This window comes from Callithrix jacchus, chromosome 4 (genome assembly GCF_049354715.1).
Source record: "Callithrix jacchus isolate 240 chromosome 4, calJac240_pri, whole genome shotgun sequence".
Taxonomy (NCBI): Eukaryota; Metazoa; Chordata; class Mammalia; order Primates; family Cebidae; genus Callithrix; species Callithrix jacchus.
The window spans coordinates 41769180-41785447 of record NC_133505.1 but is presented as its reverse complement, the minus strand read 5'-3'; the positions used below and the strand labels follow the sequence as shown (position 1 = coordinate 41785447).

General features: G+C 50.5%; 1 protein-coding gene and 1 long non-coding RNA gene across 15 annotated transcripts in view; one reads left to right on the top strand and one right to left on the bottom strand.

Moving 5' to 3' along the window:
• The window catches only part of LOC128931738 (inositol 1,4,5-trisphosphate-gated calcium channel ITPR3-like), a 51239-nt gene extending 40278 nt beyond the window's left edge, over positions 1–10961 (top strand). For 11 of the 14 annotated variants that reach the window (XM_078368959.1, XM_078368957.1, XM_078368958.1 and 8 more), the window contains 10 exons: positions 2671–2817; positions 3054–3149; positions 3647–3697; positions 3880–4022; positions 5016–5115; positions 5218–5378; positions 6026–6167; positions 7924–8085; positions 8582–8754; positions 9858–10961. In XM_078368959.1, the coding sequence (XP_078225085.1) occupies positions 2671–2817; positions 3054–3149; positions 3647–3697; positions 3880–4022; positions 5016–5115; positions 5218–5378; positions 6026–6167; positions 7924–8085; positions 8582–8754; positions 9858–10173 (1491 nt within the window). In that variant the 3' untranslated portion in view covers positions 10174–10961. Of the gene's footprint in view, positions 1–2670; positions 2818–3053; positions 3150–3646; positions 3698–3879; positions 4023–5015; positions 5116–5217; positions 5379–6025; positions 6168–7923; positions 8086–8581; positions 9267–9857 lie in introns of those variants that run through there. The other 3 variants (XM_078368961.1, XM_078368960.1, XM_054253882.2) reach the window with 1 other exon arrangement.
• The window catches only part of LOC128931744 (uncharacterized), a 33721-nt gene continuing 21469 nt past the window's right edge, over positions 4017–16268 (bottom strand). Inside the window, exons 6-8 of the long non-coding RNA XR_013534154.1 lie at positions 6365–16101; positions 6022–6247; positions 4017–4357 (exon numbers count right to left, since the gene is read on the bottom strand). This is a non-coding gene — a long non-coding RNA (uncharacterized LOC128931744). The remainder of the gene's footprint in view (positions 4358–6021; positions 6248–6364; positions 16102–16268) is intronic.

The window sequence follows — 16268 nt, the reverse complement described above, 5'->3', positions numbered from 1 at the left end:
CTGTCTGGGGCCACCAGAGAGACCATTCGAGAAACCCTGAATACCAGATGTGGGCGACAGAGGAGAGTTCAGTTGTCTCTTAGGTGGGGCTGCCGGGGGACGGAACCAGCAGACGGGGTGTAGATGGTCTTGTGGGAAGGCAGATTTGTAAAGAGTGCAGGGCTGGCTGGGCACGGGGGCTCACACCTGTATTCTCAGCACTTTGGGAGGCCGAGGTTGGTGGATCACGAAGTCAGGTGATTGAGACCATCCTGGCCAACATGATGAAACCCTGTTTCTACTAAAATACGAAAAATTAGCCGGACATGGTGACATGTGCCTGTAGTTGCAACTACTCAGGAGACTGAGGCAGGGGAATCGCTTGAACCCGGGAGGCGGAGGTTGCAGTGAGCCAAGATTGTGCCATTGCACTCCAGCCTGGGCGACAGAGCAAGACTCTGTCTCAAAAGATTGTGAGGCTCTCCAGTAGGGCAGCAGGCAGGAACACCTGGCAGTGAAACCTGTCAGAGGGACAGGTGAGAGGCCCGAGAGCAGCCACCTAAGGAGGCTGCGTGTTCATGCACCTCCATGCTCAGAAGCCTGCGGTGGTTCCCTTTGCTCTCCTCCCCCGGCCGAGCTGCTCTGATAGACTCTCCTGCCCTGCTTAAGCTGCCCCAGTTGCCCACCCTCATCCTTCCCACCTCCCAGGCTGCTTCCGGTCTACCCATGCACCACCCCAATGCCTTCTCCCTCCCTCCCTCTCTTAAGCCTGCACATTGTCCACACATTAGTCAAGGCCCAGCCATGCACTACCCCTCCCAGAAGCCCTTCCTAATGTTCCAGCCCTGAACCTGTGCAGCACTTAGGAAATGAAGCATCTCGTCCAGGTGTGGTCGCTCAAGCCTATAATCCCAGCACTTTGAGAGCCTGAGGCAGGTAGATCACTTGAGGTCAGGAGTTTGAGACCAGCCCTGGCCAACATGGCGAAACCCCATCTCTACTAAAAATATAAAAATTAGTCGGGCATGGTGGGAGGTACCTGTAATCCCAGCTACTCAGGAGGCTGAGGCAGGAGAATCACTTGAGCCTGGGAGGTGGAGGTTGCAGTGAGCCGAGATTGCACCACACTGCCCTCCAGACTGGGCAACAGAGTGAGACTCAGTCTCAAAATAAATAAATAAATCATATGAAGCATCACTTGGGCCTCACTCTGTGGTCTACATAGAATCGTTTCTGGGGAATCGATCATGGCTCCATTGTTCGAAGGCAGCTCAGAATCAAGGCTTTTTTGTGCTAAGTCCAATGCTTTTTTGCCCTTGCCCTGCACTACTGGGGCACAAGAGTCACTAGGTTCTGCCATAGTAACTGACCCAACCTGTGTATCGTCATTTATTCATGCATTCTTGCATTCACCAATGCATTCACTCTGCGGGTATCCACTGAATGTCTAGTGTGTGTTTAGTGGAGGGAGGACAGAAAATGCTATTAGCGATGAGAGCAGGAGTGGCAGCCATGCATGGAGTGCCTGCTGGACAGCAGGCTCGCGAGGGGAGGAAGGTGATGGAGTGATGAAGGTGTAGGCCCTGGAACTGAGCCACAGATTCGTGTCCCATTTGCCGTTCATTGCATGACCCTCAGCAGGATATTTACCTTCTCTATGCCTGAGTTTCTCCACCCATCAAATGGGGCTGATGATGTATTTACTCAGAGGGTTGATGCGAGGATCCGGTGAGAAGGTCCTTGTAAAGCGCCTGCACAGTGGCTGAGTGTGCAGTGTGACTTCATCATGCATATTGTAATCCTCACAATTTCTGCAAGGAGGTCGTAGCACTCCCATTTTACAGAAGAGGCAACTGAGGCTCAGACAACTCAGCTTTTAAGAGCAGAGACAGAGGCCGGGCACGGTGGCTCATGCCTGTAATCCCAGCACTTTGGGAAGCTGAGGTGGGTGAATTGCCTGAGCTCAGGGCTTGAGACCAGCCTGGGCAACATGGCGAAACTCCATCTCTACTAAAAAATATAAAAAATTAGCTGGGCATGGTGGCACACACCTGTGGTCCCAGCTACATGCCAGGCTGAGGCATGAGAATTGCTTGAACCCAGGAGGCAGAGATTGCAGTGAGCCAAGATTGTGCCACTGCACTCCACCAGCCTGGGCAACAGAGCGATACTGTCTCAAAAAAAAAAAAGGGGAGACAGGATCCAAACTAGGTCTCTGTGTCCAAAGCCATGGAGATGCCCTCCATGCTGCTCCAGTCCAGCATGGGAGCAAAAGACATGGGCACAACCTACCCATAGTTAGGCAGAAAGGACCCAGGAATAAGGGCAGCCACAGCCCGAGAACACTGAGGGCGTGAGGTCCCCTCCTTCATGGAGGGGGAGACCGGAGATGGGCCGTTAGAGGTTAGGCAGGGTGTCTAGAGGTACAGATAGGGAGGGAGGCCATCCAGGGTGAGTTTGAACATGGGAAGTCCTGTGAGGGCTCTGGGCTGAGGGCTGAGGGCAGAGTGCCTGGGCTCTGGCTGTTCTCTGGGGTGCCTCAGCTTGCATCACCCCACTCTGTTTGCTGGCTCTGGAAGAGGGGTCCTGCCAGCAGCCACTCATGTTTGAGGCAGGTGGGGCTGGGCCCTGGGCAAGTCCTTGAGCCTGGAGGGGCTGCAGCCATCCTGAGCCACACCCCACTGCCTGCAGGGAGACGTGGGGCGGCTGTTCCATGCGGAGCAGGAGAAGTTCCTGACGTGTGACGAGTACAAGGGCAAGCTGCAGGTGTTCCTGCGCACTACGCTGCGCCAGTCTGCCACCTCGGCCACCAGCTCCAATGCTCTCTGGGAGGTGGAGGTCAGAAGAGCCCCGCTTCTGGCCCCCTGGACTCAGCCCTGGATGTCACCCCTCCCTCTTCCCCAGCATCCTGGAGGGTGGGATATTGACTCTACCTCCCTCTGAGCCCCTCCAGAGTCAAAAGGCCAGGGAGGGTCTAGAACCCACCTATGCAGAGATCTCCAGGCCTCTCTGGGGTCTGAGCTACCCCTGCCTGACCAGTCCCTCCTTCCTGCCTCACCCCTGCATGTCCCCAGGTGGTCCACCAAGACCCCTGCCGTGGAGGAGCTGGGCACTGGAATGGCCTGTACCACTTCAAGCACCTAGCCACGGGCAACTACCTGGCTGCCAAGGTGAGCGGGAGGCAGAGGGCATCTTGGGGGCTCATGTTATATGCATGTACACATGGGTGTGCAGGAGCACTCGTGCACATATCTGTATATGTGGCACATGTGCCTATGGACCCCGACTTCTCTGCACTCATGCATTTAACCAACATTATCAAATAAAGGCATGATTGTGAAGAAGCCTAATAGATATCACTGTGCTTCTACTATGTGCCAGGCACTATCTGAGGCATTGGGGATACAGAGTGAGCAAAACTTCCTGTCTGTCTGTAATGAACACATTTGTGTGTGTTGGGAGCATTGGGGTGTGTGTGTGTTCATTTGTGGTTCTATGGGGAGGGGCCATGAAGGGCTTCCCTGGAATGACATGGGCACCCCTGGGAGGGTAGAGGCTGCCTGCCCAAACCTAGGGCCCTATGTAGATGACCATGTTTTGCAGTGGGGTTGCGTGGGTATAGTTTGGTGTCCAGTAGCTCCCCCCACCATCTTGTATCTCTGTCTAGGAGAACCCCAGCTACAAAGGTGATGCCTCGGATCCCAAGGCAGCAGGAATGGTGAGGAGCAAAGCAGGTTTCCAGTGAGACCTGGGGCTGCCATGGGGGTAGGCGGGGGCAGCGGATACCATGAGATCCTGGGAGGTGGGCTGGAGGGAGACAGCCCCTCAGATGGGATCCTAGGTGTTTCAGGGGCCTGAGAGGAGAGAGGGTCTCCTACCTGATCTGAGGTCCTCACCCAGGGGGCCCAGGGTCATGCAGGCCACAGGAATGCTGGGGAGAAGATCAAGTACCGCCTGGTGGCCGTGCCTCATGGCAACGACATCGCCTCTCTCTTTGAGCTGGACCCCACCACATTGCAGAAAACCGACTCTTTGGTGCCCCGGTGGGTATGCACCGTGTGCCTGGGGGTTGGCTGGTGGTGCTCAGGCTGGGCCCTCCTGTCTCTGGGACTCTCTGGATCCTGTACTCCTCCACTCTCCTGAGGTCCTTTGGCCTCTGGGGTCTCTGCAGGTCCCATCCCTCTGGGGATGCAGCTCTGAGGTCTGTCGGCAGCTGACCACCATTGCATACCTCCAGGTGCCCGGCTCCTGCCCGTCGGTCTGGGTGCTCAAGCGCAGGCTGCATGACAGTTTGTCCAGGACACAGCAGCACGGGGAACCCAAACACTGGGTGGGGATGCCAGACTCTGGCCTTTGAGATTCCGCCAATCCCGGGATCCTAGGACAGACCCCGAGAAACTTCTCAGTGCAAGTCCTGCCTTTGGCATTTCCTAAGCTGTGTGACTTCAGTCAGGATGCTGCTCATTCTGCCTCATCTTTTCAGTGGGAATGTCAGGTTTCCCTATTAACAGGGCTAACGGGAGAGTTAACTGAGTCACTACAAAGGCCCACAGTCCCTTCCCTGAAACTCAGGGACAGAAGAATTTGGTATTCACATTGTTTTTCATTTCAGAAGGTAATCTTGTATTTTGTAATTACAGACACTGAGTATTTCTGTGTCATGCGTGTGTTTCTATGAAATGTGTACATCTTGACATTCAAGGGGATAAATAGTTAAATAGCCTCATTTGTCCAAATGAATCTTGGTCCCAAGTTGACCGGGTGCCCGAGAGCTCTTCGGTTCTGGAAGTGTGGACAAGACCGAGGCCCGTGTGAGTGCAGTGGCCAGGACAGGGCCTGGGCGCAGGGCTAGCTCTGCCTGCTCTTCTCCGGCCTTGGCCTCCTCACCTGGAGGGGCACCAGTGGCCTCTGTCCCACAGCTGTGGAGGGTGTGGAGTAGTGCGGAAGCTGTGACAGTGCTGGGGAGGTAGGCCGGCAGGCAGCAGGACAGGCTTCGTGGTGCACTCCCTGAGTCCCCGCCCTCCCACCACCTGCAGGAACTCCTCAGTCTGGCTGCGGCACCTCTGCACCAACACATGGATCCAGAGCACCAACGTGCCCATTGACGTTGAGGAGGAGCGGCCCATCCGGCTCATGGTGGGGGTCCCTGGGGGTAGGGGTGGCGGTGGGAGTGGGGCTGGGGCCAGAGCCAGGGCTGGAGCTCGTTCTCAGGTGCCCTGCTGACCCCTGTCCCTGCAGCTGGGCACCTGCCCCACCAAGGAGGAAAAGGAGGCCTTTGCCATTGTGTCGGTGCCCGTGTCCGAGATCCGAGACCTGGACTTTGCTAATGACGCCAGCTCCATGTTGGCTAGTGCCGTGGAGAAACTCAGTGAGGGCTTCATCAGCCAGAATGACCGCAGGTGGGCCGCAGTGGCACAGAGGTTTTCTGAGTGATTTTGCCTTCCCAGGGCCTGCATTTCATGAAGAAAGGAGTCATGAAGCAGAAGCTGGGCAAATTGGGCTGGGGCAGGAGAGAGAGGGAGGGGCTGGCCCTGTGGGCCTTGGCTGAGCCTGGGACCCTGGGGTTGGGACTCGCCTCACAGCTCAGGTACTCCCAGAAGTACCCCTATGATGGAGCTGGTCACTGTGCTGAGCCTGGTCTTGAGGCCAGTTAGCCCTGCTTTACTGATGACGGGGCTGAGGTTCAGGGAGGTCACGAGACTCGCCCAGGGTCACACAGCTAGTAAGTGGCAGAGTCAGGATGCAAATGCAGCCCCCTCCACACCAAACTCCTCACCTTGTGCCCTGCACTTCCCTTCCAGGCTGGAATGTTCTGAGACTCTGTGTCTTGGGGGCACTTTGGAATCCAGGGTGGGTGGGGCTGGGCCTATTTGGAGAACATTCAGGGGAAAGCCAGGGAGAGGAGTGTAGGCTGAGGATGGGTTTTGTGCCTTGGGGGCTGCTGAGTGAACTCAGGAAAGCCAAGCTTTGGGAGGGACTGGCTCCCCATGAGGGGCACCTGTTGGGTGGGCATCTCACACTTGTCATCCCCGGCCCCCTCACCCAGGTTTGTCATCCAGCTGCTTGAAGACCTGTTGTTCTTTGTCAGCGATGTCCCCAACAATGGGCAGAATGTCCTGGACATCATGGTCACCAAGCCCAACAGGGAACGGCAGAAGCTGATGAGGGAGCAGAACATCCTCAAACAGGTGCGTGTGCACTCAGGAGGGGACGAGGCGGGGCCGGGTGGCCAGGAGCAGGATGCCTTGAACTGCCGGCTCAGCACTCCCTTCAACAAAAATCAGTATTTACCGGGCACGACCCCATGCTGGGCACTTCCCTAAGTGCCCCGCGTGTGTTGACAAATTTGATCCTCACTGCCTGGAGGAGGTGCTGTGATTCTTACCCCGTTTTGCTGGTGAGGAAGCTGAGACACGGGCCAGACTCATTTGGCCTAGGACTCCCAGCTAGGAAGCAGCAGCCAGGATTTGAGCTCAGGATGTGAGGTCCAGAGCTGTGCTTCACATCTTTTTTCTAAATTTGTATTGTGAGAATCAAATAGTGAGAACGTATTAGAAGAACAGTACAGGGAATAAGGTGCGTCGCTGTTTTGCCGCCTTGGCTTTATGTCGTTCTATTCACACATCCATCTTGCCGTCTACACATTTCAAAATAGGCAGCATTTTGCCCCCAAAAGTTTCAGCATGCATCCCTAACAATAGAGATATTGCCTTATGTAACCATAGTACAGTATCACACCTAAGAAAATGTTAGCAATACCAAGTCCATAGCACATTTCTCTAATGTTCCCAGAATGTCTTTGTAAAGCTTGTTTTTTTAAAAAAACGAGGATTCGATTAAGGTTTTTCATTTCATTCTGTTGCTCTGTCTCTGTTCCAGAACAATCTTTCACTTCTCCACATAACCCCCACCTTTAAACAATTTTTGTAATTAATATAACATTTTACTTGGACAAGGAAAGCCTGTTTCTCATCTCTTTTTTTTTTTTGAGACAGAGTTTTGCTCTTGTTACCCAGGCTGGAGTGCAATGGCGCGATCTTGGCTCACCGCAACCTCTGCCTCCTGGGTTCAGGCAATTCTCCTGCCTCAGCCTCCTGAGTAGTGGGATTACAGGCACGTGCCACCATGCCCAGCTAATTTTTTGTGTTTTTAGTAGAGACGAGGTTTCACCATGTTGACCAGGATGGTCTCGACCTCTTGACCTCGTGATCCACCTGCCTCGGCCTCCTAAAGTGCTGGGATTACAGGTGTGAACCACCGCGCCCGGCCCCCATCTCATCTCTTAAGCTTTGGCCACAGCGGCCTGGCCCCCCTTTTCTCTTAGCCTCAGACCCTGAGCTGCAGTGACCCTCTGCTCTTTCCCTAGGCCCCAGATCTGAGCTGGGATTAGAATCCAAATTAGGGAGGCATGGGCTAGGATTAGCTTAGGGATTCCAACAAGGAGTTGGGGAGAGCTGGGGCTGGAACTGGGGCTGAGGATGGCTGGGCTGGGGTTGTGGTCCAGCTTAGAATTAGCTTGAGGTGCCGGGTGCAGTGGCGCACATCTGTAATCCCAGCACTTTGGGAGGCCAAGGCAGGCGGATCATGAGGTCAGGAGATGGAGACCATTCTGATCAACATGGTGAAACCTCATCTCTACTAAAAATACAAAAAAATTAGCTGGGCATGGTGAGGCATGCCTGTAGTCCCAGCTACTCAGGAAGTTGAGGCAGGAGAATTGCTTGAACCCAGAAGGTGGAGATTGCAGTGAGCCGAGATCACGAAATTACACTATAGCCTGGGTGACAGTGTAAGAATATGTCTCAAAAAAAAAAAAAAATCAGCTCAAGGCTGATGTCCGGGCTGGCTTTGGGGCAGAGTCAGCAGGGGCTCAGGGCTTGTGGGATGACTTAAGGGTACAGATGGGTGTGGGGCAATTAGTCGTCATCCTCTGTGTTCCCCCAGATCTTCGGCATTCTGAAGGCCCCGTTCCGCGAGAAGCGGGGTGAAGGTCCCCTGGTTCGGCTGGAGGAGCTGTCGGACCAGAAGAGCGCCCCCTACCAGCACATGTTCCGCCTGTGCTACCGCGTGCTGCGGCATTCCCAGGAGGACTACCGCAAGAACCAGGTGAGTGCTGCCCACTGCCCACTCGCTGGCTATACCTTATTTCCCCAGCAAGTATTCCCTCGGGCGTATGTGCTGTGTCAGGCACTGTTTTGGGGCCTGGGGTCCGTTAGGGCACCAGACAGCAAGGCCGGGTTCATGGGAATGGGACCTGGCCTGGTGCTCGCAAGGGCCTTGCACTGGGTTAGATGCTCTGTTGCTGAGCAAGGGTCCTGCTCTTTCAGTTTGCACTGGGCCCTACAAGTTATGTCGCCAATCCTTCCAGACAGATAAGGACCCTGTCCTTGCGGAGGTTTCGCCCTGGTGGGAAACAGCCCATAAGCGAAATAACTATGTGTCTAAGCCACTTTTCTGCCCAGTGCTGCTTCCTCTCCTGGACCTCTGCCTTTCTAGGGTGTTGGGTCCCTACCTCGGCGTCTGGGGGCAGTGTTCCAGAGCAGAGCTGGGCCCCGAGCTCCGCCCGTGACTCTCTATGACCCCCAGCCTGTCTGCCCCCCAGGAGCACATCGCCAAGCAGTTTGGGATGATGCAGTCCCAGATTGGCTACGACATCCTGGCGGAGGACACCATCACTGCCCTGCTGCACAACAACCGCAAGCTCCTGGAGAAGCACATCACCAAGACCGAGGTGGAGACCTTTGTCAGCCTTGTGCGCAAGAACCGGGAGCCCAGGTGGGCCCGAACGCCCTCCGCGGCCAGTGCCTGCCCCTCCCTCCTCCCTTGCCTGGGTCAAAAGTCTGCTGGTTGTAAGAATACTGAACTATTCCTGCACCTGTTGGTAACTGTCACCTCCCTGAGGCCCTAGCCCCCTAGCTCTTCTCTGGGATCCTCCCAAATTTGGCCCACTCTAGCAACAATGGGAATGACTCCTGGTACCATGGGAGGCCCCCAAGACATTCTCCAGTGACAAAGTCAGGACCTGTATTGAACCAGTTGTTAAACATTTTGAATATCACCTTGGCCCTTGCACCTCCTCCCCCTGAGCCCCTGAACTCCTACCTAGCCTTCCCTGACCCCAGGGTGATGCCCCAGGACTGTCCCTCCTTGGGGAGCTGGGAGTCCATCCCACCCATCTCCAAGCATTGGGAGGGAGCTAGTTCCAGCGTGGTGGTGCTCCCAGCTGGGGAAGGGGAAACAGGGAAAGACTCTGTTTTAAAAAATAAAAATAAAAAATAGTCACATCAGACACCCTTCTTAAATGCTTGCCAAGTAGCAGGCACTGTTTTAAGCACTTGTCCTGATCACTTATTTGAGCCACACGACAACCCTTGTTTTAGCTACTCTAGTTACTCTTGTAAAGCTGGGGAAACAGTGGCACAGAGAAGTAAAGGAACTTGCCCATGGTTACACAGCCATCAGTGGTGAGTCACAGCTCACACTCAGGCTGTCTGGCTCCAGAGCCCCCTGGAGGTCATGTCTGTGAGGAGGAGGCAGAAGGCCTGGCATCGCCAGGGCAGCACAGAGCTTCCTACGTTCCTCATTTTTGTATCCCGTCCATCAAGGTCGCACCCCTTTCACCACCTCCCCACCCACCTCTCCTCTCTCTCCCATGTTGCCCTCACCCTCCCTGCCCAAGGCTGGCCCTTCTCACCTCGCTGCCCTCCCCTGTCTCCCAACCTTTCCCTCATCTCTCAGACGTTCCTCTTCACATAAAGACCATCCTGGCTGAGCCTGATAGCAAGGAGGGGGAGCATCCCAAGTACTCGTCATCACAGACAGGTTTTCTGTTCACCTTTTGTGTGTAGTTTATCATAACGCACAGTTATTTCTCACAGTTCCAGAAGCCAGAAGTCCAAGATCAAGATGTCAGCATGGTTGGGTTCTGGTGAGGACCCTCTTCTGGGCTGCACACTGCCCAGAAGTCATATCTTCACATGGGAGAGGGCAGAGAGAGGAATCAAGCTCCCTCGTGACTCTTGTAAGGTTACCAATTCCATTCATGAGGACTCTACCCTGATGACCTCACCTAATCCTAATCACCTCTCTAAAGATCCACATCCTAAAACTATCGCATTGGGAGTGAGGGTTTCAACATATGAATTTGGCAAGGGAAAAGAACGCAAATTCAGTCCATCACAGATATTAGGTTAAGTAAGAAACATTATTGGGCCTGGCGCGGTGGCTCACGCCTGTAATCCCAGCACTTTGGGAGGCCGAGGTGGGTAGATCACTAGGTCAAGAGATCGAGACCATCCTGGTCAACATGGTGAAACCCCGTCTCTACTAAAAGTGCAAAAAATTACCTGGGCATGGTGGTGCGCACCTGTAATTCCAGCTACTCGGGAGGCTGAGGCAGGAGAATTGCCTGAACCCAGGAGGCGGAGGTTGTGGTGAGCTGAGATCATGCCATTGCACTCCAGCCTGGGTAACAAGAGCGAAACTCCGTCTCAAAAAAAAAAAAGAAACATTACTAATTTCACCAGTCTCCTGAGTTGGTTCTTTAATTTGGCTACTAAAAAATTTTAAACTACCTACATAAATAGCTTGTGTTTCACATTATCTATTCTTTAATTTCTAAATGTTTCAAACTGACAGAAAAAAACTATATGTATTTATCATGTACAACATTTCTTGTTTTTTTTTTGAAACATAACATTTCAAGTATATGTTCATTGGTGAATCATCAAAAGCACTACTTAACAGTTATTTTTCATTTTTGTAGTGGAAACACTGAATGTCCTCTATGTATTTTTCTTTATTTTTCCTTTTTCCTTCTCTTTAAGACTAGTCAAATGCAGCAGTAAGAAGCAGGGAAAGAGTAGAACAAAAAGTTCAATCCACAATTGACTCAACAACCAGTTGCGATAACTCACTACCTTCGAACTAGTCTGTATTTTTCAATATATTTCTTCATTAATTATAGTCACCATGCTGAACAATATATCTTTCTCTTTTTTCTTTGACGGGGGGTTGGTGGCGGGGGGACTGGAGTCTCACCCTGTTGCCCAGGCTGGAGTGCAGTGGCACAATCTCAGCTCACTGCAACCTCCACCTCCTGGGTTCAAGTGATTCTCCCACCTCAGCCTCCCAAGTAGCTGGGACTACAAGCAGGCACGCCATCATGCCTGGCTAATTTCTGTATTTTTAGTAGAGACAGGGTTTCACCATGTTGGCCAGGCTGCTCTTGAACTCCTGACCTCAAGTGATCCATCCACCTCGGCCTCCCAAAGTGCCGGGATTACAGACATGAGCCACCATGCACCCGGTCATTTTTTGCTATTTGCATGAAGAATGCCAGTGGTATTTTAATAGAGAGTGCATTGAATCTGGCTGGGCAAAGTGGCTCATGCCTGTAATCCCAGCACTTTGGGAGGCCAAAGCAGATGGATCACCTGAGGTCAGGAGTTCAAGACCAGCCTGGTCAACATGGAGAAGCCCTAGCTCTACTAAAAATACAAAAATTAGCCAGGCATTTGGCACCCGCCTGTAGTCCCCGCTACTTGAGAGGCTGAGGCAGAAGAATTGCTTGAACCCAGGAAGCGGAGGTTGCAGTGAGCCAAGACTGTGCCACTGTGCTCCAGCCTGGCGACAGAGCAAGACTCCGTCTCAAAAAAAAAAATATATATATATATATATATATTTTTTCAAATTCTATTTGTTGTAACATCAAACACAGATATAAAAGTCTCCAGGGTATAGGACCTCCACCCTACAATGTTAATTAAAACAGGAGGGAAATTCGCTGGTGGAATCATTGGAAACTTTCAGGTGTGATTCTTTGGAGGAGAACATGGGGGCAGAAGCAAAGTCAATTATTTTTTAGGAGTTTCATTGGATTTTAAAAACCTTTTCTTTCAAAGTTGTTAACTGAAATGTCAGGAACGAGTTACATTGTTCACTGATCCCTTCCCCAAACAAAGAAGAACTTGCTACTTGGAGGCCCCTGATCAATCACTAGAGATTGAAGCGCAAGAAAGGAAACATTGTTGACTGGAGATGCTGTTCCTAGACCTCCACAGGCTTTGCAAGTATCTTGGCAAATATAGTTAAATAAAATATAAAAACAAAGATTGTAGTTGTCTTGCTTCTTCTCACTGTCTGCGTCTCAGATGTAATGAGAAGAAAATCACTAGTTTATGACAATCTTATATAGTTGAGTTTGATAAGATTGACTTAGAAACGCTTCCCAATAAAAAAGAAAGAAAGAAATCAAAGTCCAATAAAGACCCAGAAGAGAATAGAAATTACTAAAAGTTACAGGTTTTAAAAGTGTAGTTTCAAGATATTTATCTGAAAAATCATAGATCAATGTAGATAAAAATTAACATTGTCCTTCCGTATTAGCATTTGGTATTAGCACTTGACAAATACTTAAATGTTGCATGTCTGATGAGAATTTACTTCCCAATTAGATTTTTTAGTTGTTTATTTTCACATTTCTTGAGGCAAGCGGTACAGAATGTAGTGGCCAAGGTCATGGCGCAGGAGCGGTTTGAAACCCTGCTTCTCTACTTACTGTGTGTCTGACCATGGGCAAATTACTTAACCCCTCTCCTCCCCAGTTTGCTCATCTGTAAAATGACGGTGATGAGAGTCCTTATCTCTTGCGGCAATAATGAGGATTCAATAGGACAGCTCACATAAAACTCTTAGAATGGGGACTGACATTTAGTAAGAGCTCAATACATGTTAGCTATTTTTATTTTAAGTTCTGGAATACAAGTGCAGAATGTGTAGGTTTGTTACATAGATACACGTGTGCCGTGGTGGTGTGGTGTACCTGTCAACCCATCATCTAGGTTTTAAACCTCGGTTACAATACTATTTGTCCCAATGCTCTCCCTCCCCTCGCCCCCTACCTCCGACAGGCCCCGGTGTGTGTTGGTCCCCTCTCTGTGTCCAAGTGTTCTCTTCGTTCAACTTCCACTTCTAAGTGAGAACATACGCTGTTTGGTTTTCTGTGCCTGTGTTAGTTTGCTGAGAATGATGGCTTCTGGGTTTATTTTTACTTATGTCATGCCAAACCATACAATGTTATGAAAATTACTGTGATTATTGATCAAACACATAGGCCATTGGAGGAAAAATAAAATAAATTCTCAATGTTTACAGAAGAATACAGGAAACTGCTTTTCTTAAAATGTATTCACATGGTCTTTCATTTCTAAAGAAGCTGGTGTTGGCCAGGCACGGTGGCCCATACCTGTATACCTGCACTTTGGGAGGCCAAGGCAGAAGGATTGTTTGAGCTCAGGAGTTCCAGACCAGCCTGAGCAACACAGTGAGACCTTGTCTCAAGAAAAATATTAAAAAATTATCCCAGTATGGTGGTGCATGCCTGTAGTCCTAGCTACTCGGGAGATTGAGGTGGGAGGATTGCTTGAGCCCAGGAGTTTGAGGCTACAATGAGCCATGATTATGCCGTTGCACTCCAGCCTGGGTGACAGAGCAAGACCCTGTCTTAAAAAAAGGAAGCTGGTGTTAATCTCCCCTTCATGTAACCCACTGCACAGATGTGTGTAGCTCCAAGTGCACACAGCCTTCCATCTCTCGGCCTAATGTTACAGGAGAGTGCAGCTGGGGGAATTACAGGCAATTTCAATGATGGGGAATAGGTAGGAAGGAAACAGCTGGAAATCCCTGGAGTAACCTTACTCGTCTGATCAAAAGTACACGTCAGACTGGCAGAACTCTTGTTCATGTTCGAAACCAAAGGTTGGTAAACGTTTTCTGTAAAGGACCAGATAGTAAATAGTTTTAACTTTTGGGCCGTACGGTATGTATCATAACTGCTCAGCTCTACTTCTGAAGCACAAAAGCATCATAGATAACAAGAAAAAAATGAATGGTGGCTGCCTTCCCATCAAACGGTACATACAAAAGCTGGGGTGGGTCACGGTTTGCCAACCCCTGATCTGGAATACACCTGAATGTGGTGCATAGCCTTCATTACGTTTCTTGTAAAATTGTCTCAAATTGAAGCTGGAGGTCCTTTCTTCCCCTCTGAGATTCCTTCTTCCACTCTCCCCCCCACATTTTCTATCTGCAGCTTTATTCTGGTGGCAAACCAAAAGGTCAAGGCTTGGCTCCATCCCACAGCACAGCAGGATATTGGCACAGACTCAACCCTCCCAGGTTCTCAGAATGGAGCTCATACAAAGCTAAGCCTCTTGATGATACTGACGACCTCACAGAGCTCAGTGCTTAGTATATTTTGTTTTTTGAGATAGGGCCTTGTTCTGTCATCCAGGATAGAGTGCAGTGGCACAATCTCAGCTCACTACAACCTCTAGCTCCCTGGATCAAGTGATCCATCCATCCCAGCATCTGAAGTAGCTGGGACCACAGGCACAAGTCACCAAGTCTGGCTAAATTTTGTATTTTTTGTAAAGATGGGGTTTCACCATGTTGCCCAGGCTGGTCTTGAACTGGGCTCAAGGGATCTTCCTGTCTCGGCCTCTCAAAGTGCTGGGATTACAGGCATGAACCACCATGCTTGGCCAAGTAATTAGTTTTTAATGGAAAATGAGTCTGTATCTTTTAAGATCTTTGGAAAGATATCCATTCTTCTTCCCTCACAGCAGCTAGCACAATGTCCTACACCCAGTAAGTATTTGTTGATGTTAGTGTGAGGTCATGGCAACTGTGACTTTATCCCTTTGTACATGAGTTTGGTGAAGACCTGGCTTTCTAGTTCCAGAAGCAGAACTGAAGCAAATTCCTTTTCTTTTGGGAAAACAGACCTTTTGCAAAGAGACACGGATTCTCACAGGAAAACAAACCTGTCTTCCTGAGACTCATAGGGGAGTGAGTGGGGAGGTGTTGGAATCCTCGGGGGAAATTATGGGTTATGGTTTCTTTCTGTTCTAGATAAGGGTTGGGCACAGGCAGATCCTGAAAAAAGTGGAGTCCTTTATTGCCCAGTGGGAGATGGCATTTCCAGGAGCAGTCCTGGCTGGTGAAATGGTGGCTGCTTGTACTGTTTCTTTAGGCTCTTATAGGGAGATAGCCAGGGCAGCTCCCTAAAGAAAACAGCTGGGTGGAATCCTTATCCTTATCAACATGGCTAGATCACAGGGGCTGCTGGCCTTATCCTATCGGGGCAACCAGTGATTTCACCATGTCACCAACTACTCCTTTAGAAACCAACCGCATTGTTACATTTCAAGCATAACACTAGTGCCCAAATCCATTCTGCCATATTATAACTCAGCTGCATCAGCAAGTTTATTGCTAAAAACCTAGAGTCTCAAATACTTTATGAGACAGCCTGAAGATGTAAGAAAGTAAGTCTAATTTCACCATAGCATTTACTTGGCTGTGTGTACGTGCACACGCCACGTCCCGGGAACGAGGAAATTTCCCCCAAAAAGCTCTCATCAATTCACTTTAGTAATTTCTTGTTTGTTTCACTCTGATACTGAGTTTTCTTCTCATTCAAACATTCATTTATTCATTGAAATATTAGTCGAGTGTCCTCTATGTATCTATCCATTGTCCTAGGTACTGTGGATACCACTGTAAATAAAACATGTAAAACACTTGCTTTCGTGAAGTTTACATGCAAGAGTCTGACAAAGAAATATGCAAGTGAAATATGCAAATGTCAGATGTTGCTAAGTGCAATGGAGATCAATGAAGTAGGGAGGGTGGTGAGAGAGCTGCAGAGATGTAGACTGGTTGGGGGGGTGCTGTGAGCAGCGGGACTCAATCCCTCCCAACCTGGCCCCTGTCACTCGTTCAGACTAGTGCATCCCTCCAGAGAGCCACCCTCGATCATCCTGGGCCTTCACAGAGGCTACCCTCCTGCCCTTGTCCCTACTCACTTAGGTGACCCCTCCTCACACTGCAGGGCTCAGCACACTGGCCTCCAGAGAGCCCCACTTCTTCCCTCACCAGCGCGGACCTGAGGCCCAGGCCACTCTTCTCTGGCCCCCACTTCACCTGGTGCTTCTCACGCTGAAGGAGCTTCATGGCTGGGGGGCCTTCCTGAAGAGGCTATGGGCTCATGGAGGGTAGGGTATGTCTGTTTCCTCTGTGTCCATTACATAATCTCAACCACATGAGGAAGGAAAAACCCTACAAGGAAAGGAAGATATTCTCTCCCTTCTCAATGGTTGAGATCAACCATTGAGAGATGAAAGAAAAGGAATTGAATATTTTGCATGTAGACATGAGGAGATCTTCAAAATCCAAAAGCTATTTCAGATTTTGAAATTACAAATGATTGAAAACCACCATGGCAC